This window comes from Euwallacea fornicatus, chromosome 15 (genome assembly GCF_040115645.1).
Source record: "Euwallacea fornicatus isolate EFF26 chromosome 15, ASM4011564v1, whole genome shotgun sequence".
In the NCBI taxonomy this organism is placed as follows: domain Eukaryota; kingdom Metazoa; phylum Arthropoda; class Insecta; order Coleoptera; family Curculionidae; genus Euwallacea; species Euwallacea fornicatus.
The window spans coordinates 2,524,352-2,548,339 of NC_089555.1; the positions used below are offsets into that span (position 1 = coordinate 2,524,352).

General features: G+C 37.4%; 1 protein-coding gene across 10 annotated transcripts in view; it reads left to right on the forward strand.

The window, feature by feature from the left end:
* kek5 (kekkon 5) overlaps positions 1-23,988 on the forward strand; it is a 92,750-nt gene that overhangs the window by 65,732 nt on the left and 3,030 nt on the right. The window contains exons 1-4 of one of the 10 annotated variants that reach the window (XM_066290603.1): positions 1,494-2,131; positions 3,305-3,370; positions 8,729-8,792; positions 22,498-23,947. In XM_066290603.1, the coding sequence (XP_066146700.1) occupies positions 22,516-23,947 (1,432 nt within the window). In that variant the 5' untranslated portion in view covers positions 1,494-2,131; positions 3,305-3,370; positions 8,729-8,792; positions 22,498-22,515. Of the gene's footprint in view, positions 1-1,490; positions 2,132-2,154; positions 2,302-3,304; positions 3,371-8,728; positions 8,793-14,645; positions 14,841-22,497; positions 23,948-23,988 lie in introns of those variants that run through there. The other 9 variants (XM_066290604.1, XM_066290605.1, XM_066290606.1 and 6 more) reach the window with 9 other exon arrangements.

The following is a 23,988-nucleotide window of genomic DNA, read 5'->3' on the forward strand; positions in this document are numbered from 1 at the left end:
CCTGCGTTTTTATACTTTTACAAATTTCTCAAGTTAAAAAATCCATTTGCCGTTATAGTTAATTCCAGTTAATGATAGCTTTATCGGCATAACAAACCTTTCGGCACGAAAAGGTTCTTTCGTTCTTGGAAACGAAATTATTGCTTCGTATATACAAGCAACAATATTTTAGCTGCGGGCTTTTCAGTCTAACAACGTTCTTCTCCGATTTCGGAGTGCTGCGCTATAATTGAGCGGAAAAGCGATTTAACAGGTTTGCCGAGCTGCATTCCAAGTTCCAATTAAAGCACTATTAAGTTTTTAGTTTCGGCAAGCTCTTATTTCGGAAAAATGGAATTATAAAACGTCAGCGTTGTATCGAGAAAAATAAAAACATTTTCGTTGAGGTAGTGACAGAGCTTAGAAATTTCAGTTTAAGTGCATTGCGTTGAAATTTCTTAGCAAAATATGGTCATTTTATTTATCCAATTTTCAATCTGCTGGTATCGACCTTCACCATTTTTTCGAAAAACTTTTTGGTGACTAACGACATGCATTTGAGATTAGCGAATATATATTTGTCATAACACAATTACTCGACTAAACGTCAGTACACGTCCTTCGTTAGTCGACTGCACCTACTTTTTGTTTTTCGCACTCGCTGGAAGCAGTGATAAGGAGCTTTAGTTAACTCGATGTTTTTTGACGAAAATATTACATTCACCATCCAGTCCAGATACTCTTTGATCATATGAAGTTAAGCATGTGAAAATTTGTCATTATCGCATCTGGGATCTTAACATCAAATTTTACTGCCTAAATTACTTTTCTTATAGTCGCGGAGAAATACTGGATGTATCTTTAAACTAATTTACTTTAGATAAGTATTTATGCAACAAAACTATTATCCGTTGCTACGACCCAGTTAATGGCCAACAGTAGTTCGATATTTTACAACGTAAAGTGTCAATACTCCTGTTTGTAAATGGACCTTTAATTGCTGAGCCGCCAGTGCCTCCAGGGCAGGAGAAGGTCGTTTAAACCTCTAGAGTGACACCATGGCCCAACTAACCCTATTTCAGATAATTTTAGCTCAAAAAGAGTAGAAACTTCACAACATTTATAGCACTTTTATGGTTACCCCAAACGGTCTTTATATGCATAGAGAACAGAGGAGTCTACCAGGTAAAAACCATCTGTGCTTTTAGGGCGATGGAACAGACCACCAACGATCTGAGTGCAAAGAAAACGAGGTGTGAAAAAAGGTGTTTTCGCCGTATCTTTGAGGAACCTACCGATTAAGGTGTCCTAATGTAGATTTTATTAATAGATAAAAAATTCCACTGTAATCATTCAGAAAATATGCTGCGCACAGGTGAGATGTCGTTCTCTAGTAGTTTTCGTTCCCATGTGAGCGAACACTGGCGCAAAAAGGCACTCAAATACAATTTAATCTATATTGAAAAGGACCCAATTTCCAACATCTCTCGACCCTTAACAGTTCCAATCTGATAGCTCGAGCATTGTGCTTCTAGTACGTGCATGGATGTGCATAAACGTGACTTGCGCTCGTCTTGTGGTTCTCTACTGGTACTTTGGCCTTGTAATTGGAATAAAAAAAAAAACAAGGCGGCAGTACCTGCCTCGATGTGTCGAGCATCATGCGCTCTCTGCAAGTAGTGTAAGTAATGGAATTTAGCTGACTAAACTTTCAAACTCCTAAACCCACGATCTGGTACTGCCCATAAACCTAACACAGAGTTCCGATGCTGCATAACACAAGCGTGAATAACTCGAAGTTCAACTAGCGTTACGGCTTGCCGCTTGGGTAGATGAAAGAAGGAGGAATCAGTCTGAGTGCCTTCGCCATGCAGTGAGAGTGACTTTACATTACAATTACTAAAGTGACTTAGTTTATCATTTGTGTATGTGTGAACGAGGACGAAGTTACATATCTGTGGAATTTGATACGCGAATTCGGCGGTATGATACAAAAACGCGTGTTGAGTGAGACAAATTTACCGTTTGATTATGAAGGTATGCGAGATGGCCTGTTTCAGAAAAGTTGTGGCTGCAGATAAACGGGTAAACCCATGATTGGCTGCGTGCATCTAATAATTATTGATGCCGGGTTATCAGGGCTTTTATCAGCGTGAGTAGTGCTCATAGTACGGTTAGATACTGACAAATCTTGCATAAAATGCAATATGTACAAAGAACAAAGACTTTGTTTCACCATTTTGTTCCTGTAAGCTCGAAATCGGTGCTTGTTATTGAAATGATGACTCACAAGCACAATCAAGGAACTAGTCACTTTAATCCGTAAGCATAGAATCATAAGCATACCCATGATTTTGAAATGGTTTTTACCTTAATCGACTGCTAAATCGATATCAAAACGTCCTTAGGGCCCTCTATAGCCTGCTTTCCCAGTGTCTTTTCACCACTCATAAAACCTAACAGCCACAAACGCATCGCAAGTTTTCCTTTTAAAGCCCCATTAGATTTCCAGTATCACATGGGTCATCTAACCGCAGATGTCTTCGTTTTATTGACATGCATTATCTTTAATGACTCAAACATGCGTTTATTCGTTTTTCTATATGCAGAAAGTAAAATGAGATCAGCAGGGGAAACTATAAACCTTCTAGATCCGATAGGTATAAAATGCTCGCAGCGCGAAGCAAAGGAAAATAAATTAGGTCTTAATACATGGCACTTACAAGGAATGGGAAGGAAACCGAACAACAAAATCCCCAAGCACATGAACCACAGTGAAATCGATACTGTTGGGGTAAATAAATCCTCGGGTATAAATATTTACGGACTTTTTAAATAAATATAGATCGGTACATGGTTCTCCTTATTGCATGTTTAGTCTTAACGGGAGTTATGAATTATAAATGCTTTCGAGCCGACGGGAAAGTGCTATTAAAGCAGCAACGAATCAGTTCGGGCTTACAACTAATGGAAATGCCGGTCAAGGCCTTTAAATGTAAATTCTTAAAGGTCAACGTTTCTAACTTTGAATAAATATATTCGCAAATTTACGTATTTATTAATTGGAAAATTGAAAGGGTTTTAATCAGGATGGCCTGAGTGAGCGTATTGTTCTTCGCGTAAGAGCCTTAGAAACGTGGCGCCTGATTGGTGGGGTTAGTCACGCAAGGTTTGAGTGACTTATAAAAACGAAATGGGACCGCTCGCTGTTCATGAATTTATAATTTCTAATGGACATTAACCCGCACGAATGACTTATTGGTGCGGCATAAATGTTCCCTTCTCTCACAAACCGATATGACTAAAACCTCTATCTTTGTTTCAGTACCATGCCCAAGAACAGCCTCATACCTAGATACTCAATTTTGGAGGAATACGTGCCTCGAATGAGGTGAGTTTTAAAGTCTGTAAAAATCATAAGTTCCCAAAGACCGTTATTATATCCTGTTTGATTTGTTGAGCCGCTGATAAGATTATGCCTGCGTTACGTAAATAGAATCTGCACAACCTCTGCTTATACCAACAGGAAATCAGTTAAAGCCCTTCAGTTTACGTTAAAAATAGTCCACGTGAGTTGAAAAGCGAGTGAAAAACCATGTATTGAAACTTTGGGGTACGTATGTACTGTCAGAAAGCTTATAAGTACTCAAGAGATTATCCGAAAAGATTAGAGGAAGATTTAAAAAGGAAATCCACACCTTTAATGTGTCGTTTTGTAGGTGTGGCTTTACCCGGAGCTTTACTTAATATTTGAGAAGGTATAAATAAACATTCTCATTTGCCTTTATTAAGCTTTCAAAGTACCTATTTCCTAAAATAAACTGGGTCAAAGACTGAGCTCTTGCCGTATCCGGAAAACCACCCTTAACGCGGGAAACTAAGAAGAGATGCAAAGAACATCAATTTTTGTTAGCGCTTAGGGCACTATTAACCTAAAAGCATCAGACAGTTTCTTTTCAGAGAGCAGCAATTATATTTCATAGGGCGCCTCCGAGTGCATCGAAATAAAGTAGGGAAACTGATCTGCATGCAGCTTTTGACCGCGGAAATCTAATATAGAATCCCCTTATAAGGTTTCATCCCTTAAGCCAAGATTGTTGTATGCACAAGGCAAAACGTAGGCTTGGAACAAAGACAAACGTCGCCTGTCCATGCGTGTCGAATTCACATGAATGGATAAATGATCCGAATACGCAAATTTCCCATGTAGTGGAAGTCGATTTACTTTATTTAAACCACAATAGTGGAATGATTAACTTTTATAGAGTCTTCTTGACCTTTTGATTGCGTTTAATTGAACTTTGGGTCTTTTATTGTTCGGCCCCAGTATCAGTATTTGCATTAGGCTCGATTCCACACACCAGAGACGGGGTTTAACGCGGGCATAGGACAGGATTGTTTTTGGAATAATAACAATTCCGTTCCTCAGAAAATTGCTTAAGAGTTGTTTTTATTGCGTTGTTGTAATGGCGAATTACTATAGTACTTGAGTAAACGTTGGGATTCACGGAAATTTAGGTTCGAGGGGCAGAGAAAGTGCAGCGTGTCAACCCATTCCGTACTTTTCGACCCTCCTTGCATGCAGGTGTTCGCGATCGCTCCTCAATGCGATACTCGATGCCATAATAGCTCTGTTCCAACAAAATAAAAGTCCGCTTTCAAACCGTCAGAAATACGAGCAAAAAGCCCGAAATCTGTTCACTTCTAAGTATGGAACAGAGTTAATATTTTAAGAGGTAAAGTAGATATTAAAAAAAAAAATGTGTGCACTTCTTTCCCTTAAATTGGTAGCAAAACATCTCTAGAATATTCTAGGAAAACTATGAAACTGGATTCGGATTTGCTTCTGTATTATTTATTACTTAAAAGTGCGATGGCGTCAGATCGGCCGGATCGTACAAGTAGTGAAAACACTCAGGCGAGAAACATACAAGCACCCTGTACCTCTTCACCAAAATGTGCTAATTAACATTTTGTCGACATACGGGGACTCGTCAAGGGAGGATCTGTTTGAAAGGTGTTTAGGAGGTCGGTCATTCACAGAACGCCGATGAAAGCTTGAACGTTTGCATTTAGCGCTTCTCCTTCTAAAACTTTTAACTCGTTTTTCTAGAAATTCGAAATTTCGCATGCGGTACACGATAAATCGAAAACTATTCAACAGATTTCTCTAAAATTTTGAGAGAACGTTCCTTAACTGATCGACCTTTACATGGACCTTTCGAATATTTCTTATTTAGCACTATAAAAATATGATCAACGATAATTTCTAAACGAAACGTCACCTTTTTTTGAAATTTTCACAACTTTTCAGGTCCATACAGAGCGTGTTTCCGTAAATTAACAAAATACTTTCGGTACTTCTGTTGCGGATGATTTTGCCGACCTCTACAGTGCATCGCAGATTTTGGACATATACAGGGTGTTCCTTAATGATGTTCGAATATTTTAAGGTGGAATTCTAAATGAAAAAATAATGACAATTCGTTACATAAGCTAGATTCCAAAAATGCTCTCTTGCGAAAACACAGGGCAGCAAAGTTTTAAAAAGAAAATGGAACTTAATATCTCTGAAACTGCTTGAGATATTTCTAAGAAATTTGGCATATAACGACAGTTTATGGAGGGTCATTAAGTGCAATAAAAATATGCGTTTCAATACAAACTTATTCAAAACTATTTTAATACAACAAATAGAACAATAGAAAAGTAACACATTATAGGCTGACCTAGTAATGAAATATGAATTACAACCAACAAGAAACAAAGAAACTATTTTTACAACAAATGTTGAAAATCACCCTCTTCATTTAATATGAATGCTTCTGCCCTTCTCCTCATCCAATCGTGCACTCTTTCCAATACTCTCGGAGTATTTCGTATGCTGTCACATGCTGCAACTATTTTCTCTTTAATGCTTCTACAGTATTAATGGGCCTAGCATAAACTACCGTTTTTATATGACCCCACAAAAAGAAACCCATGTCGATCCATAATTTGTTAAATTTTCCATTGTTTTATTTGTAGTATCAAAATGGTTTTGAATAAGTTAGCATTGAGCATATTTTTATTGCAGTCAATGCCCTTTCATAAACTGTTTTTACGTACCAAATTTCATGAAAATATCTCGAGCAGTTTCGAAAATACTCGTAAATTTCCATTTTTTTCTAAAACTTTGCAGCCCTGTATTTTTGCAACGGAACGTTTGTGTAACATAATTGATGTAACAAATTATCATTATTTTTTAATGTAGAATTCCACCTTAAAATGTACCCATAGCATTAAGAAACACCCTGTATACAGTAGAATTCGACTGTAACGCGAACCTTCCAGGGATTCAGCTTATCGTTTGTTATACGCGGCGGTTCGTTATGGGCAACCGAGGAAAAAAGCTTGTTAATTCAAAATTTCTGTTTTAACCAAATGCCAAATTACACGATTTTTGGTTCTAGTAAATAGATATATGTTAAATGAGAAAAAAATGAAAAAAATCTTAAATAAAATCGACATTTAGGTAGAAAATAAATGTGTAGTTTGACTTCTTGCCTTGTGGCTCTTCAATACCTCTTCAGTTATTTTGTTTTGGAAAAAATTCTGTTGCATTTGAAAGGTTTTCTGGATAAGTAGCTTATGCATTATATGCCATGATTTTGGAAACAGAAAGGGCCCAGTGAGCTATGGACATTAAACTTTCATCATTCCTCTCGACTTCCTCTTCGTTATTCAAACCATTTTTTTATTGATCGTTGACCAATAGTTTAAACAATAACGGTATCATCAGGAAATTCAGCAACGTTCGCGTTTTCATCAATCATGTCATATTCGCTTAAGTTAATTTCTTCAAAATCATAAATGTGCTTGTTTTTGGCTCATTCGCTTGAATCTTTAGCAGCTCGCTCACAGCAGTATTTCTCGACGGTTCGTTATAATCGACCTTAAAGTTCCAGAAAATGATAAATATGGTTTGTTATAACCGAATAAAAATAAATTAGTTTTATAGAAACTTGGGCTGGATTTTTTTGCTCGTTATAGCCGAGTGTTAGTTACAGCCGAGTTCTACTGTATATATATTTTAAGTCGTCATTGTTTCACGAACAATAAGTATCAAAGAAAAAGCACTTTGTAGTATTATAGGCAACAATAACTATAAAATTGCAGATCAGACGATGCAGTGATTTTGGAGAAAAAAATTCTTAAAAAACAAGCGTTCTATAGGTTTTTCCCCTCTTAATACGCGAGATGTTTCAGGAAAAAGTTTCTTTACAGGGCTTAAAAACAAACATGTCGCAAATTCTCATTAAATGCATTGATTTGGTTTCGTACTAATCCTTATATTACGCAAAGCGAGTAATGTAAACGAATGATAGGTACATTATGAAATTATATTGATATACAGGGCGTTACTTAATGTCGCACGAATATTTCACAATATGATTGTTCAGGTCATTTCATGAAGAAAGATTTATGTGAACATACGTCCGCAACGACCCAAATTTTTAGCTACCGGGTGTCAAAATTCGATATTTTTAAATTTCCCAAAAACTACTTTAGATGTTACCCCCGTTTGAAACTTGTGCTGATAAGACATAAAACCCCGCATTTTAATGAGAAAAGTTATTTTATCGCTCAATTGGTGCCGTCACTGCCTGCAAGAATTTCGATATTATTATTTACGAAAAAAGTGGTGCGCCACTGACATTTTTGGGCGCGAATTTACACGAAACCGGATATCTTAGGTTTTCCGCGTTAAACCAGCCGTTCTTGATTAAAATAATAAAAATCGTAATAATTTCGTGTAGAATCGACCAGCTTAATTAGAGAAAATGTTCCCGCAAAAAAAAACGATAATTGGGTATGACTTCGTAAATAACATCGCAAAACGTGCATGTGGGAAACGCTACTGATCGAGCAATAGAATTACTTTTTTTATTAAAACAGGGGCTTTAATGTCGTATTGACACACACCAAAAGTGAAAGCAATTGTATAAAGTACTTTCTGAGAAATTTGAAAATAACGATTTGAAGAGAAAAGCTTCAACACCATGAAGGTAAAAATTTAGGCCGTTCCGGACATTCCTTTATATTCACTTCTCTTCGTAGAATGACCTGATGAATCACCCTGAAAGATTAGCACGTCTCTAAGGAACAGCCTGCATTAGGGAGAAAAATGAAAAAAATCAAATCTGAAAGACTATTTAAAGTGAACCATACAAAAACTCCCTTCAAAGTGCTTTGAGAACGTGCTATTATTTGTCCTCAAAATACTCGAAAACTAAGATAGCTATGTCATACGGACACGTAGGGGCCAATTTGAGGCTTTCCCACAATTTAGCTGAGAATCTCATAATATACAGGGCGTGCTAGGCGAGTAACTTGATCTTTAACTCCCCAATCGTGCGAAACGATGTTTCCCGAAATTTGGCCACAACACGACCTCGGGGAGGCCGTATTGTCCGTTTAACTAAAAGAAATGAAAAATTCCCAAAACAATCAGAAGCCCTCAAGGGTTGCAATGCCCCGACACAATCAACCCTGCACCGTTTCGTTTCGTTCCATGAGGTTGGAATTTTGCCACGAAAACCCAACCTTGAGCCCCGGCACATTTAATAACTCTCACGCAAACTTTCACATAAATCCTCCTTTAAAAACTGTAAATTCAAATTAAATTACACAACATAAATTAGATCAATACCGTTTCCACGTCACGAAATACAAAAAAAAAAAAAACATAATTTGTTTTTTTTTCCAGGATTAGAATGTGCTCTTGCCGGGACTTATGAGGAATTTATGAGGTAGCATCACTGATTTATGAGGTGAGCATCATTAAAACCTTTATTTCAATTTAGGCTATTTGATTTGATTAATAATAATGCACATTTCGTAACGTGCGGCATGTCGATTTGATAATTTTGGATCGCGTGTAACTCTGAATATTGAAATAATTTGTGAAACATTCAAAAACAGTTTCGACAGAATAGAAGAGGGACCAGTTTCGATAGTGGCTGCAAGTTTCTACGTGTATCCCCTAAGGGGGACAGCTACAACGACTCTAAAATTTTAAATTGAACACCCACCGCGTGATACCTCGATTTAAAAGGTTTTTTAAATGGCGCATGAAAAATTAGTTTCTATTTTAAATAAATAAATTTTCGAGAAGTTAAAGCATTTTTAATGCAGAAATATCATATTTAAAAAATATTAACAAGGACCGTTCAAAATATCTTATCAAGACCAGTTTTTTTATGTTTCTTCCCTTATCTTTCATGGTCACGTATCTCCTTTTGATGCCAATCAACTTCAGTTATTTATTGCTGGTTTGAATATCGGTATTGATCAATACTGTTCTAATACAGGCGTTGCGTTGAACAGGATTTGCCAAAATGATGTTCACAATTACTGAACGAGTCGAAGTAACTTACTATGTCGCCAGCGCAAATCGTCATGTCTTGCGGGCCGGTACTGCGTTTAATGCATGGTACCAAGGTGGAAATGTTCATCACGTGCGACTTTTCGTACAAAATATTCAAACAGAGCAGCCCGAAATTTTGGATGGAACAGCTCCACTTGAAAGTTTAGGCCTTGTCCCAGTGTCTCCGAGACAAATGTCGATTCGAAAGATTTCGGAACTTACAGGAGTTTCTCGTGAATCGGTTCGCAAACTTTTAAAATCAAACAATTTTCTTCCTTACCAGCTGCATATTGTCCAAGAACCGCAGCCCGATAGACGTATTCAGTTTTGTGAAGAAATGCTTGAGGAAATTCGGAGGAATCCGAACGTTCTCAAAAACCGTTGTTTCACTCCCGAATGTTAACGAAACGATAATTTTAATAAACAGAATTGCCGTTTTTCCTATAATGAGAATCCTAGTGTCCTCGCGAAGATCATTCTGGATAACTTCAAAAAGTTCATCTGTGGGCCTGCACTCCAAGGAATAACATTTTTGGTCCTTTGTTTTATAACGAAAACTTGACAGGTGATATTTTCGGCAGTCGTCCCTCAAATTGTTCAAGCACTGGAAAATCAAACATACAGGGTGTCCCAGAATGAGGGGGACAAGGCCTAACCACATAGTCCTTGGTCAAAAATATATCGATTCATGATGATATACTTATATACGAAATTGTCTCCTTCTGGAGACACAACCCATCAAACTCACACTTTTTTTTTAATTTTGAAAAAAAGTGGAAAACGGCTATATGGATTGCAACGAAATTTGGTTCTGCTTCTCGGGGGTTATTATCCCAAAACCATCAGGGGTAGTGGTCAATTCCTAGAAGATCAAAAGTTAAATACATCAGAACTTTTTCATTCGCTCATGAAGACTATTAATTTTTTACGTGAAATTTCTGGTCTATTATGCAACTTTTTTTAAATCTCTTATTGAATTTTGATCTGGAGCCTCAATCAGACGGAAAAAATGTAATTCTTTATTTCGATTTCTGGAACTGCTGGGTAATTGACAAGAACTCGGTCACCAGCTCATTCTCAACAATATCAGTGAACGCAGAGCCTCCAGATTTGGTTAGATTTCATAGGTTTTAAGTAAGTTTTGAAGAATGTATACGTTTGGAGAAAAAACAGATATGCTGTTCACATTGGGGTCTTGCCAGGGAAATTATCATAAGAGTGCGAGAGTTTATGCGGAAGGATTTCCAAACCGGCGATCTCCAAATTGGAAAATTTTTGCGCGATTGGAGAGAAACCTCCGGGAAACTGGCAGCTTTGCTGGTCAACGTCACCTATTTGGGCGCTATCGGTCAAACGTTTCGAATTTCACATAAAAAAAAACGAACGTCTTCATGAACGAATAAAAAAGTGCTGGTGTATTTAACATTCGATCTTCTAGGAATTGACCACTACCCCTGATGGTTTTGGGATAATAACCCCTGAGAAGCAGAACCAAATTTCGTTACAATCCATATAGCCGTTTTCCATTAAAAAAAAAAAAAAGTGTAACTTTGGCGAGCTGTATCTCCAGCAGGAGACAATTTCGTATATATCACCAAGAATCGATATATTTTTGTCCAAGCAATACGTGGTTAAGCCTTGTCCCCCTCATTCTGGGACACCCTGTATAAATGAACATTTTTACTTCTTCAACTGGATGATGCTCCAGATCATTACGCCCTACAAAACAAAACAGTGACTAAATCAAAGCCACCCTGAAACATGGATTGGCAACAGGGGAGCAGTAGGGTGACCGCCGCGATAATCGGATTTAACACTGTTCGATTTTTTTTTTTGAGGGGAGGGGGTCACGGCATCCGAAACAATCAGTCATTTAAAAAACCGAGGCAGCCAATTTGCAAGGTTTACAGCATCAGATTACCGAAGTATATTAATTCTTTACTCCTGAAACATTTGAAAACGCTAGAAAAATTGAACATATTTTGAACGGTTTTTACGAATAATTTTGAAATATAAATTTTCCCCATTAAAAATGCTATAATTTGTTGGAAAATTTAATTTTTTTAAAAATTCAAACAAGTTTTTTAGACTCGGCTTAATAAGATCTTTAAAATGAGGTATCACATGATAGGCGTCGCAATGTCAAATTTTAGAGGTGGGGTAGATACCCCTCAGGGGCACATGTATAAACTTGCAACCAATATTAAATTGGCCCCCCGCCCTCGGAACCGTTTGCGGATTCTACAAAAACTTTTTATCTTCAGAATTACAGGCAATCCACAGTTTTCAAAATGACACACTGTATATAAGTTTCTCGAGCTTACACCCGCTATGCTGAGTCCCGTTTTGCTATTTTGTTATGACCCTCAGGTGACTCATGGCTTTGTGTTCGACCATTGCGCATAAGCCCCACCACGGGGCACACAACTCCCTATCAGCTACCGAGCTCCTCCTGATCCTACACGGGTGTCTACCCCCGCCTCATCTGTGGGGTGAATATTTTTTCACGCGGGGCGAAGAGACCTTCGAAATTAAAAGAGATGGAGAGTCGGTAAAATTGGGAAAGGTTTGCAGCTTTATAAGCTGAGTTTACAATCGTATTTGAGGTTTGAAAAAAAGTCATGACTTGTAGATATTTACGAAAAACTATACACATCTATAGTCCGTTTATTATCCATGACGTCAAAAATGTCTAAATACAAAAGTTGTAGATAATTGTTCTGCAATTGTAGGTAAAACACATGAACTTTTTCAGAAAATGATCATTTTCAAGATATGACACAAATTTACATTGTTTTAGAAAGCATATTAAATACTGGGCTTTTGAAATACCACATTTTTCTCCTTTTTTAATGATATAGGATTTTATACACTCATTTTCAAAAAATCCAAAATTCTAGCACTTAACTATTTTGTTTGAAACACAATAAATATATACAGGGTGTTAATTAAGCACGTGCAGATATTTCAAGGGATGAATCTCTGACCTATTCCGATACAAAAAGTTTCTATTAACATATGGTCGTAGCGTCTCCGTTTAAGATATACAGTGTTTAAATTTTAATTTTAATTTGGTTTTTTGTGAATATTTTGGGACACAGATGAGTCGATGGGAATGAAATTTAATATTCGCGGGTTTTTTATGATGCAAAACCCAAAATGCTATCTTAGTTTTTCTGTTTACTGATAGAGGGCGCCACGTACAGGGTTTCATCACGTTTAAATTTGTCCCTAACTATTTTGCCTCACACTGTGGGTCACTTTTGTATTAAGGGCATTATTGCACATTTAGTTTTATTCAAAAAAGTCCCCTTGGGGAATATACATTAAATTTCATCCCACTGACTCATCTGTGTCCAAAAATATTCACAGAAAACTAAATTATTATTAATTACGAATTAAATTAAAATTTAAATACTCTGTATCTCTTAAACGGAGCCATTGCGACCATATGTTAATGGAAACTTTTTGAATCGGAATCGGTCAGAGATTCATCCCTTGAAATATTTGCACGTACTTAATTAACACCCTGTACTTTGGGTTAGTTACAAGTAATAAACGATTCAAAACGTTTTAAACGCCCAAATATTGTGTAGTGTTCAAGTTGAAAATATTAAATCAATCACAAAACTAAAAAAAAAAAAACAAAAAAAATAGATTCAACAAACACTTCTACACTTAGCTAAGATGCTAAATCATTTAGTAAATACACTGTCGGCAAAAAGTGGAAGCACAACCCAAAATTATCGATAACTCCGCAAAAAATAATTTAAAAACTCAATCGTCCTGTATGCAAAATTGATTTCAACTTGTAAACAATATACCTGTACGTGATTATTTATTTTTGAGTTTTTTTGCTAATAGAAGAAAAATTGATACATTCGGAGCGGCAAAAAGTAGAGATTTTTGTTATTGCAGTTTAATCGAACGGTTCTCCACAATTTCTGTGCAGTGTAGCACTAAGAATGCCACGCGGTTGTACTTTATCTGAAGATATAAAATTAAAAATTTTAGAAAAATTCAATAGAGGTGAAGAGCAGGCTCCAATTGCTAGACGGTTCAGTCTCAATCGATCTGTGATAAGTAAAATTATTTCATCTTTTAAACGTTGCGGAGCAGTGAAAAGCCACAGGAAAATTGGAAGGCTTAAAAAACAACCTCCACTAAAGACAGACCAATGAAAAGATTCGTTGCAGGAAATCCATTTGCATATTTCACTACAGTGAAGAAAGAATTTCCTGAAATCTCGCTCTCGGTTCGTAGTATTTGCTATTGGTTGAGGAGTATGGGCCTTTATCGACAGCGTCCAGCAAAACTTATTATTTAAACTTTATTTCCGACAAAAACCGAGCCAACAGATTTAGATTTGCAAAAGACCATTTTAACTGGAGTATTTCTTAATGGAGGAGAGTACTATTCTCAGACGAAAGCAAGTTCAACTTGTTCGAATAAGAGGTAGTGAAGTGGGCGAAACGGCCCGAACAGTGTAGGTTAGACCCTAAATACACATTACCAACAATAAAACACAGCGGAGGAAATGTTACGGTGTGGGGGATGTTTTTCGGGTTTGCGTGAGTGTGGCGTAAGCCCCTTGATTAGAATACAAGGAGGGATATATCGATTTTAGTATCTGGATATATTGCAGAATCAAATATATCAGTTTGCGAAGGAAAATATACTTTTGCGCTGGTCATTTCAACATGATAACGAGACGAAGCATACACGACGTTGAATTCCAGAAAACGGGATTTGCGTTCTGAAATGGCCGGCACAGAGTCCCGATTTGAACTCCATAGAGAAACTATGAGATCAGTTAGAAAGAATCCCGGATTTCTATAATTTCCGAATACATCGACTTACTGATCGAGTCAATGAGATCTGGAAGCATTGACGCGATCAAAAATGAAGGATACGCAACTAGATTTTGATTTTGAGAGAAGACTGGACGTTCCCCGTTTCATTCAGAACGCCCGAGTGATTAATAATTACTTCACCAGAAACATTTCATTTACCGACGAAGCCGGCTTTACGCGTTCTGGTACGTTCAACTTGCACAATTTTCATTAATACACGTAGGGAAATCGCCATGCGCAAAAAGTCAAACATTTCCAACGAGACTCTCGCATTAATGCTTGGGCTGGAATTTCCCTCTGGGTCCCTTTATTTCGCCCCTCAGATTGAATGGGGAAAATTACTTGAATTTTCTGCAGAACACGTTGTTGCCAGGCTTAATGGAAAATGTGCCCCTTCTTTGGAGGGCCAACAAGTGGTTTGAGCACGACGGTGCTCCTCCGCACTGCACGCGGACGTGTTCGAATTTCCGCACCGTGCATTTCCGCAAAACTGGATGGAGAGGGGGAAACGTTCCTGTGGAATGGCCGGCCAGGTCTCCCGATCAGACTCCCCATGGAGGTTTTTTCGTTGGGCGCATTAAAGAGCAAAGTAACGTAAGGTAAGTAATCAGTAAAAATTAATTTTAAGACCTCTTGAATTGGTCAAGGTCTATGCCAGTCCCGCAAACACCGAAAATGCATGAAAATCCAGAGGTATTAACCAGGGCCCGATTTAATTTCCGACGGAGGCTCCAATTGTCCGTCCAAGAAAATGCGGGTCACTTTGAACGCTTGCAATGGATTTTTTTTACTATTGAATTTTTCACATTTATCGTTTTTCGCAATTCATTGAAATGTTTTTTTTTATGAGTTCGGTTTTCACTGCAGACCACGAGACCTACCCGGGTCGATCCAACTGAAACACCGACAAGTGTCGATAGTTATCGAAGGGATGGCAAGCCGGTGTTGTGTATACGGCAAAAAAAAGATTTTTTTTCGGCGTGAAAAGTTTGCCGTACGAGAAATTTCCAAGAGATAGGAAAGTTGGAGAGGGGGCTAATGTATAATCAGAAAAAGAATCAATGTGATGCAGCTACCCAGTGAAAAAATCTGAGCATTTTTGTACGAAGATGACTGCGGACTTGCTTTCACGCTGATGAATGATAATGATGATGATGATGAAAATAATCAGCACCAATAAATAAATGCACAGTGGATTTCGCTGAAATCCATTGAACCGATCTCGAGAAATAGTGAAAAAGATGTTTTTCACAAGAATTTTGACCGTCAATAGCATCTAAACGAGACACTCTTTGCAAATAACTTTTGAATCAAATATTCACGCTTCGACCCCAATAGTCTCGTGATGCCATTTTTGACATCAATTTTCGTCACACCATTAATGAAGAAGTTGTTAATAAACTGTTCTCTACTTTTGCCGCACCGACTTTGTCTATTATCTCTTGCTTGGCGCAAAAAAAAAAAAAAATATTCATGTACAGGAATTTTGTTCACATTTCGAAATAAATTTAACATACAGGACGATTAAGTCTTTTTTGCAAAGCTATTGATAATTTCAAATTGTTTCTCTGCTTTTTGCCGAATAAGTAATACCCAAGTCACGGATCAATGATCATCGTAAATAACATTCGAAAAGTTCGCCATTTTTATTCGTTCATCGAATTTAGGGACTTCACCAGTTTTATTACGTTCTTGGACTTTATATTTCATAAAATAACCGTACTCTCCGAAGTTATCACACAACCTTTTAAATGAAGACAAACTGGGTTGCCAATGATAAAAATATCTCCGAAAATCCTGTTCTGCAGCCCTAATTACATTCGTACGATCTTGACTGTAACGCTACAACATTGCGTTTTCCTAAAGTTGAAAAATTCATTTTGAACTAGAGAAACGCATAAATTGGGCACAATGAATTAGATAAAGAACTGCAATATGTTAAAGCGCTTGCGCGATTGTCGAATTATCACCTCATTTAACGTATGCTGTGGATCAAAGAAGTATTCGAACGATCCTGATTTTTAAAATGTTAAAAAAATTCTGAAATTTTTTTCAAAAAACTAGTTTCGGTATTTTTCATTGCTTATTTTTCAATAAAAATCAATAGGGTTTTCTTGCCGTAGGACTGCATCAATTTAAAAAAATACATTAAAAGTTTTCATTAGGTCAAAGAAGCATAGGAACAGGTAGGGAAAGAACATTTTTTTGATGCTTAGAAATTATAATAGTACTTTTTAATATTTCATCATCACTCCCTTCGCATCTATCACAGCTTGTGGACGCCTGGGCGCCGACTCCACCAAATTGTGGAGTAGATTTACGTCAGTTTTAGCCCATTCCACATGTGGCGCATTTTTCAAATCATTTTGGGATGATATTTGGTTTTGGAGAATTTTCAAATCGAGGCAGTGCCACAGGTTCTCCAGCGGATTCGTATCCGGAGACTGTGGTGGTGTGCTTGACAGAAGCCGAAGATTGTACAGCGGCCGTTCCTTCGTTGTGGAAGCTGTGCATTTAGGGTGGTTGCCTTGCTGGAATGCAAATGACTCCTGTAGCCCCGTTCTTTCGGCACTGACCAGCAAATCGTGCCGCCAATACATTTGGGGGCATTCATGACACCATTAATTAAAACCAAATTTCCAACAGCACTCCAAGGCTGCAGCCCCAAACGAGAACATTCCCACCGCCACGCTTCACTGTAGCTCTAACATTCTCGACATTGAATGTCGTATTTGGTTTCCTCCGCGCAAATTTTCGGCTATTCCAATCCAAAATGTTGAATTTACTTTAGTCGGAAAAAATTTAGCTTTTCCAAAAATGTAACGGTTTGCTTACATGTTCCTTTGCAAAGTACAGTCCTTCCTGCCGGTTGACCTCAGAAATGAGGGGGCTTCCTTCTTTACGCGCTCTACCATGAAAATTGAAACTGTGGATCGCATTCCTAATAGTTTGTACAAAAATGGTCTTGCCAGAAATGGAAGCAACATATTCGGCAATCACGGAAGCCGGACCTGTAGAATTTTTCTGGACCGTTCGAAGGATTTGACGTTTTTCTCGGCGGTTGAGTACCTCGGGCCAACCTGAACGTGACTTGTTCAGAACCATACCCGTTTCTTGATATTTTTTTACCACATTTCTGGCACTACTAAAGCTTAACGATAGCTGAGATGCGATTTTTCCATAATTTCGATCCTGGAAATGTAAATTAATTATTTGATTACGAATTTGATTCGATAACTCTGCAATTTTGGGCATATTGGCCAACTAATCAAAACGACATAATACAAAAACGAGATGAAATATCATGCGAAAATACATCATAGCCACATAGATTCATTTTGCCTAAATTTAATGATATTAATTTCAGTAATTAAGTTTGCTATCGTCTTATGCGAACGTGCCTATACTTCTTGGGCCTTACACATTGGTCAAAGTAATCACGAGATATGTTAAAATATTGTCTTAAATACCTCAACAAATCCAAAATTCGACGAACAAAATTTGAATATAGTGAACAACTGGTGTGACAGTTTTTTTGGTGACATACCGGACAATACATACCAACTAATCACAGAAACTGAGTACGATGAAGCCCTCGCATATATCAAGGATACAGCACAGGGAAAAGACAAAATAAAAGGCAAAGTTGTAAAAAGCCTAACCCCGGACACCCACCAACTCGTACGACGACAAATGAACAAATGTATTGCCACCCAAAGAGTTCCAGAATCCTGGAAAATGGGAGTGATAATATCTATAGCAAAAAATCGACTGGACCACACGCTCGCACCAAACTACAGACCTATTACGCTACTACCGGTGCTAAGCAAAATCCTTGAACATATTCTAAAAAACAGACTGCAACAACTGATCGGAAAACACATACCAAGCTATCAATTTGGCTTCAAACCAAAAAATTCGACCATACACCCGCTGTTCGCCTTGACGAACAACATACAAACTACGCAGCTGGCAGGGGGCAAAACGGCGTGCCTACTTATGGACATTAATAAGGCTTTTGATAGTGTCTGGCACAGGGGGCTGCTATACAAATTACACAAACTGAAAACACCAAAATACCTAATCTACTTAATCAAAAATCTGCTAGAAAACCGACAACTTCAGGTACGAATTGACACTGCCCTCTCCTTCTCTTTCTCCCCGGAACAGGGGCTACCACAGGGTTCGCCGCTCTCACCACTGCTCTACAATATATACTGCTACGACATATACAACTATGATCTACAGGACAAGGAATATATAGACAAAACATCATACATTTTGCAATACGCGGACGACACAACGCTGATTGCACACGACAAAACTACTAAGAAAGCCGTGGAAAAGCTTCAGACGTTGACAAACAGAACCATGACATGGTTTTACAAATGGAGACTAACGCCAAACGACAAGAAAAATCAACTTCTACTTTCAAATCACCACATCAAAGACAGCTCACCAACGATATAGGACAGGCGGACACACGACTAAACCAAGGAACGACGTGAAGTATTTGGGAATAACAATAGACAATAAACTAAAATTTACGAAACACGTACGAAATATTCGACTAGAAATCATAAAAAGGGCCAAACACTTCCGAACACTGAAATACAAAGACAAATGGATTAGTATGGAAACCGCCATAAAAATATACAAAACCATATGCAGACCACTATTGGACTATGGGCACGTACTGAGGGCAAATGCAACTGAAAAAACAAGCAAACACATACAGACTACAGAACAGATTGCACTAAGACTAATCACAAAACTAAGACACCCCGAAAACCCGTTACACAACCCACCTAACCAACTACTATATGAACGCACAAACATGATAAGAATAACAGAAAGACTACGACAACTACAGAACAGATGGAAAAAGAACACCAACAACTCAACTATACTGAGCCCACTTTGCTTAACGAGACAGACAAGACAATCCCGCCTCCTTTTCCCTTCGAACGCCCTTTGGGAGCACTTCCAGATGTAATGTGATAGTATTTAGTCACCAAAAGATTACCATTGTACCACAGGCAGAAAGACCTAACAGGTCGATAGCCTATTTCCGAGGAAATAAAGATTGTTTATATATACTATATATTGTATATTGTCTTAAAAGTTTTTTTTGCCCCTTGAAATGTATCAAAACAAATTATATTTGTAGTTTGAAGTTTTTTATTAATAAAAAAAGCACTTTTTGTTGTTCAAATTTGATTTGACCAGTTGTGACAGTCCTGTTTAAAATTGCGCACATTTTTTTAATTAAAAGACGATGTTTATCGAATGTAATTTGAATTCGTGATTTATTAATTTGATACAAAAAAGAATCTTTAATGGTGAGTTTGACCTCCCTTTTGCTGGTAAAACGGCTTGGCATCATGATGGCATTGATTCGATCAAGTTATCAAAGACGTCTTGGGGAATTTCATTCCATTCTTCAATTGAGGCATTTCAAAGATCTGGAATAGTTCGAGGTGGTAAATTTCTGCTTGCAACACGTCTCCCCAAAGCATCCCAGGCATGTCCAATTGGATTTCAATCTGGAGAATTCGCAGGCTATACCATTCTCTCAATATTCATTTCGATCGACCAGTTGTTCACGATGTTAGCGCGATGTGGACGAGCATTTTCGTCCATAAATATGAATTGATTATCTATTGCTCCAGTATGCGGCATTATAATATGTTGAAGAATTTCATTAAGATACCTGTTGGAGCTTAAAGAACCATTATCAATTAAATAATAATCAATATGTCCGCCAAGGCCAATACCAGCCCATACCATGATTCCACCACCTCCGAAGTGAGATTTTTCTCTGATAAACTGATGATTGTTTCGTGTTCCGCGTTGAGGTGAAACTAGAACACGTCGATTATCAAGTTCTAAAGTGAATTTAGACTCGTCACTTACGAAAGTAAGCGAATAAAATTGAATCAAAAATTATATTCATAAATCACCTAATATCCCCTAACGGTTTTGAGTAGTGTAAAAACTGTTAATATATATTTTTTATTGATGCAGTCTTGCAACAAGAAATCCCATTAATTTTTATTGTAAAGTAAGTTATCAAAAATATTTAAACAACGTTTTTGAAAAAGTGTGTTAGAATTTTTGTTCTATTTAAAAAATCAGGGGTGTGCTAATACTTTTTTATTCCACTGTATAATTATTATTCCAACTGTAACATTATTATTTCCAAAGCTAACGAGGAAAAACATTAAATGAAATAGTTAAAAGTTTTATAATTTTAGCAGTTTTTACAATAAGTATTACAAATTTTATATCATTAAAAAGGGAAAAAATGTGATATTTTATAGGTTCACATTTTAATATGGCTTTCATTTTTTTAATGTAAATTTGTGCCATATCTCGAAAACGGCCGCTTCATAAAAAGTAATGTATTTTATCACATTTACAAAACAATTATCCACAACATTTGTATTTAGACATTTTTGATACCACCGATAATAAGGAGAGTAAAAATGTTTTTGCTTTTTTACCTATTTTGGATTTTCGTAAATAAACCGGGTGATTCAAGAAGATGGTTCGCCTTTTTAACTTTTTTGTTTCTAAATTTAGAAAGTTGAAATTTGAAGGGAATCTATATGAGAATAGAGCTGATTGATTGACATTAATGACGTTAATTCCGGAACCTTTCTATTCTAAAAAAGGAAACATTTCAGAGCATAATGTTTGAAAATAGAAACTTGAAGTCATTTCCGGTTAAACCGGAAGTGCTATATTAACGTCATTAATGTCAATCAATCGGCTCTATTCTCATATAGTTTCCCTTCAAATTTCAACTTTCCAAATTTAAAAACAAAAAAGTTTTAAGAGCTAGTCACCTTTTTGAATCACACGGTATATTAAACTATAACTTTTTTGAAAACTTTAAACTTAACTTACAAAACTGTAAACTTTTCCTCATTTAACCGACTCTCTGTCTCTTTTAGTTTCGAAGATCCCTTCGCTATGCATAAAAAAATACTGATCCTGTAAAATATGAATGCGCATTTTTGCACGTAACAAAGATTTCACATTTAACTTTTTATTAGCTGTTGATTGAATTGGTGAACGTATATGCAACGATAGTTCGAACGTTTTGGCTTTGGCTCCTCCGAGGAACTGCAGCTCTAACGCTGAGCCGTTTTTGAGCCCCATGTGAGGAATATCGGATTACCTTGTTTTTCGTAACCTCGCTTGATTTACGCACGTACATACATAAATAATGTATTTTTCTGTTTTATCTTCAGTATGCGGGCCAAAGTTATTATGTAGAAGGTTACGTAATTCATAACGATAACATCATGGTGACATCATAAAGAGCCACGGTATCAACGTTAATATCCAATTTGCCATTAGGTAACTATTAACGGAACCTTTTATCGATCAAAACGTGTACCTTTCCGTTTAAACTAAAGTAGTCCGATTTTTTTTTAGTGGGACTTTAAGGACATATGTGGACTTGTAAAATAATCCTAAGTAAGGACATGAAAAAATTATGATAACATTGTCGCCCTACATCTAAAAGACCAATAACTAGAAGTTTATTTTTATGTTTTCCCTGAAAATTGGGAGAAGTGTACTTACTTCAAGCTTGTATAAAAAGCTCTGTCACCCTACCTAACAAAAGGAATGCTAAATGACAATAATTTATTCAAAAATGACGACCATTTAAAAATTGTATGCCACAGCCAAATCAAAATGGTCGCCCGAGTCTATTCATAGCGTACATCAACGTCACATCAATATGGCAACTAGATATAAACAATTACAATGGCTACTGTCGTCCTGACAACTTCGAGATTTTCCCATGGTTCACCTGTCTTTGCTTATACAAGGGGCACTCAATACAACTGAAAATAAATGTTGCCCATATTTTCATTATTATGATTCCATTACGTTAATACGTTTAAAGATTAATTATGTTAATAAAGGTAAAACGTAGTCTTAAAGTAGTTTTCCAGCTGCCAGACTCGCTTCAGCGTCTAAATTTATTTTAAATTGTTTGTTTTCGATCTTTTGCCCGTCCCCGGTATACGGTTTTCGTTCAGTATGCAAATGTAAATACTCGGTGTGCTCAATACAATCTTGCGTAAGCCCCAGCAAGAAACATATAACCATGAGCAACTGAGCTCTCCCTGAGCCTACCTGGGAATCCAGATCCATCTTATAAATAATATCAACGTGCGTTTTGATACATTACAGAATATTACCATTCAGCTTTCCTGATGCCGATTTTATTTCCAGGTGATCATCTATGAAACGATGAATCCGAAACTATTCTGGCTCCTTCTGACATCTGCAGCTTTAATTCACCCCTCAACATCGGATACAGATTGGACCAAAGAATGCAACAATTGTTCTTGTATTTGGGTTAGTGGCCGTAAAACTGCGAACTGTTCCAACAAAGGATTCGTGGAGATCCCTAAAGATTTAAGCAACGGAGTGCGGGATATAGATTTCTCGAACAATCCTCTTTACAAACTAAAAGATGGCGAGTTCGTTAGTGCCAAACTTGTAGATATACATAAGCTAAAGTTCCAGAACTGCTCAATAGAACTTCTCAACGAAGGTGCTTTTAAGCGATTAGCGCTAATCATCGAGCTTGACCTGTCCAGGAACATGATCGTCGAGCTGAAAAAAGATACCTTTAGGGATAACACTAAGTTAAGGATCTTGATTTTGAGCTACAACAAAATCAAGGAACTTAAAGACGGGCTGTTCAGTAATATGTCCTATATTCAGCGCATCCACATAGACCATAATGAGATCAGTTTCCTGACTGAGAACACTTTTCACAATCTACCCACTTTGACTGATATAAGTTTAGGATATAACAAATTGAAAACTGTGAATTTTGACTTGAAGAAGAAACTCCCCAAGTTGAATAGTTTGAACGTGGCTGAAAATCCGTGGGTTTGCGACTGCAGACTAGAGATCTTTCATAGATCTGTAGTGCAAAACAACCTGATTACACACGAAACCAAATGCGAAGAACCACCAAAGCTTAGGGGCAGGCAGTGGACTATCAAGGAGCAATTTCCTTGCTCACCTGTTATAGTGCATCCCCTGCAATCTATGGAAATCACCGCTGATACCAGCAATGTCACTTTAACGTGCAAAGTCTTGGGGGAGCCCACCCCGGATGTGGATTGGACCAACAATGGCAGAATTGTTGAAAGAGAGCCCAGGAAGAGCAAGCAAAAATACGTTACCTCGAAAAGCAAAACTGGGGAATATACCTGGAATAACTTGACAATAATCAATGTGGGCTTTAAGGACCGGGGGGAGTACAAGTGCATCGCGAAAAACCCTGGGGGGGAAGATGAGAAGAACATTACTTTAGTGATAGACTCTTTACCGCCGGGCACCTTCACAGACTTGGGAACTTCCTCTGGATTGATCATCGGCCTCTCTGTGGGGCTTGTTATTCTACTAATAATAATCTTAATCCTGGTTTGCCTGTTCTGTCGCAAAGGCAACAGAAACGCGCTTCAGTCCAAGAGAAACGAGCTAGGAGGCTCTTCACAAGAAGCCATAAGTTTGAGCGAGAACAACGTGCTAAAAAAAGGACTTATTACTGACGTTAATCCGGTCAGCAAGCCACCGAGGGCCCCAGTGCTCACCTCGGTGGTAAGCGGAGGGACTGAAGTAAGCGACGTTAAGAGGAATCTTCTAGATGATGAGTCTGTGTTTGGTGAGCTCAATACTTTATCAAATAATGTTTAAGTTTAGATT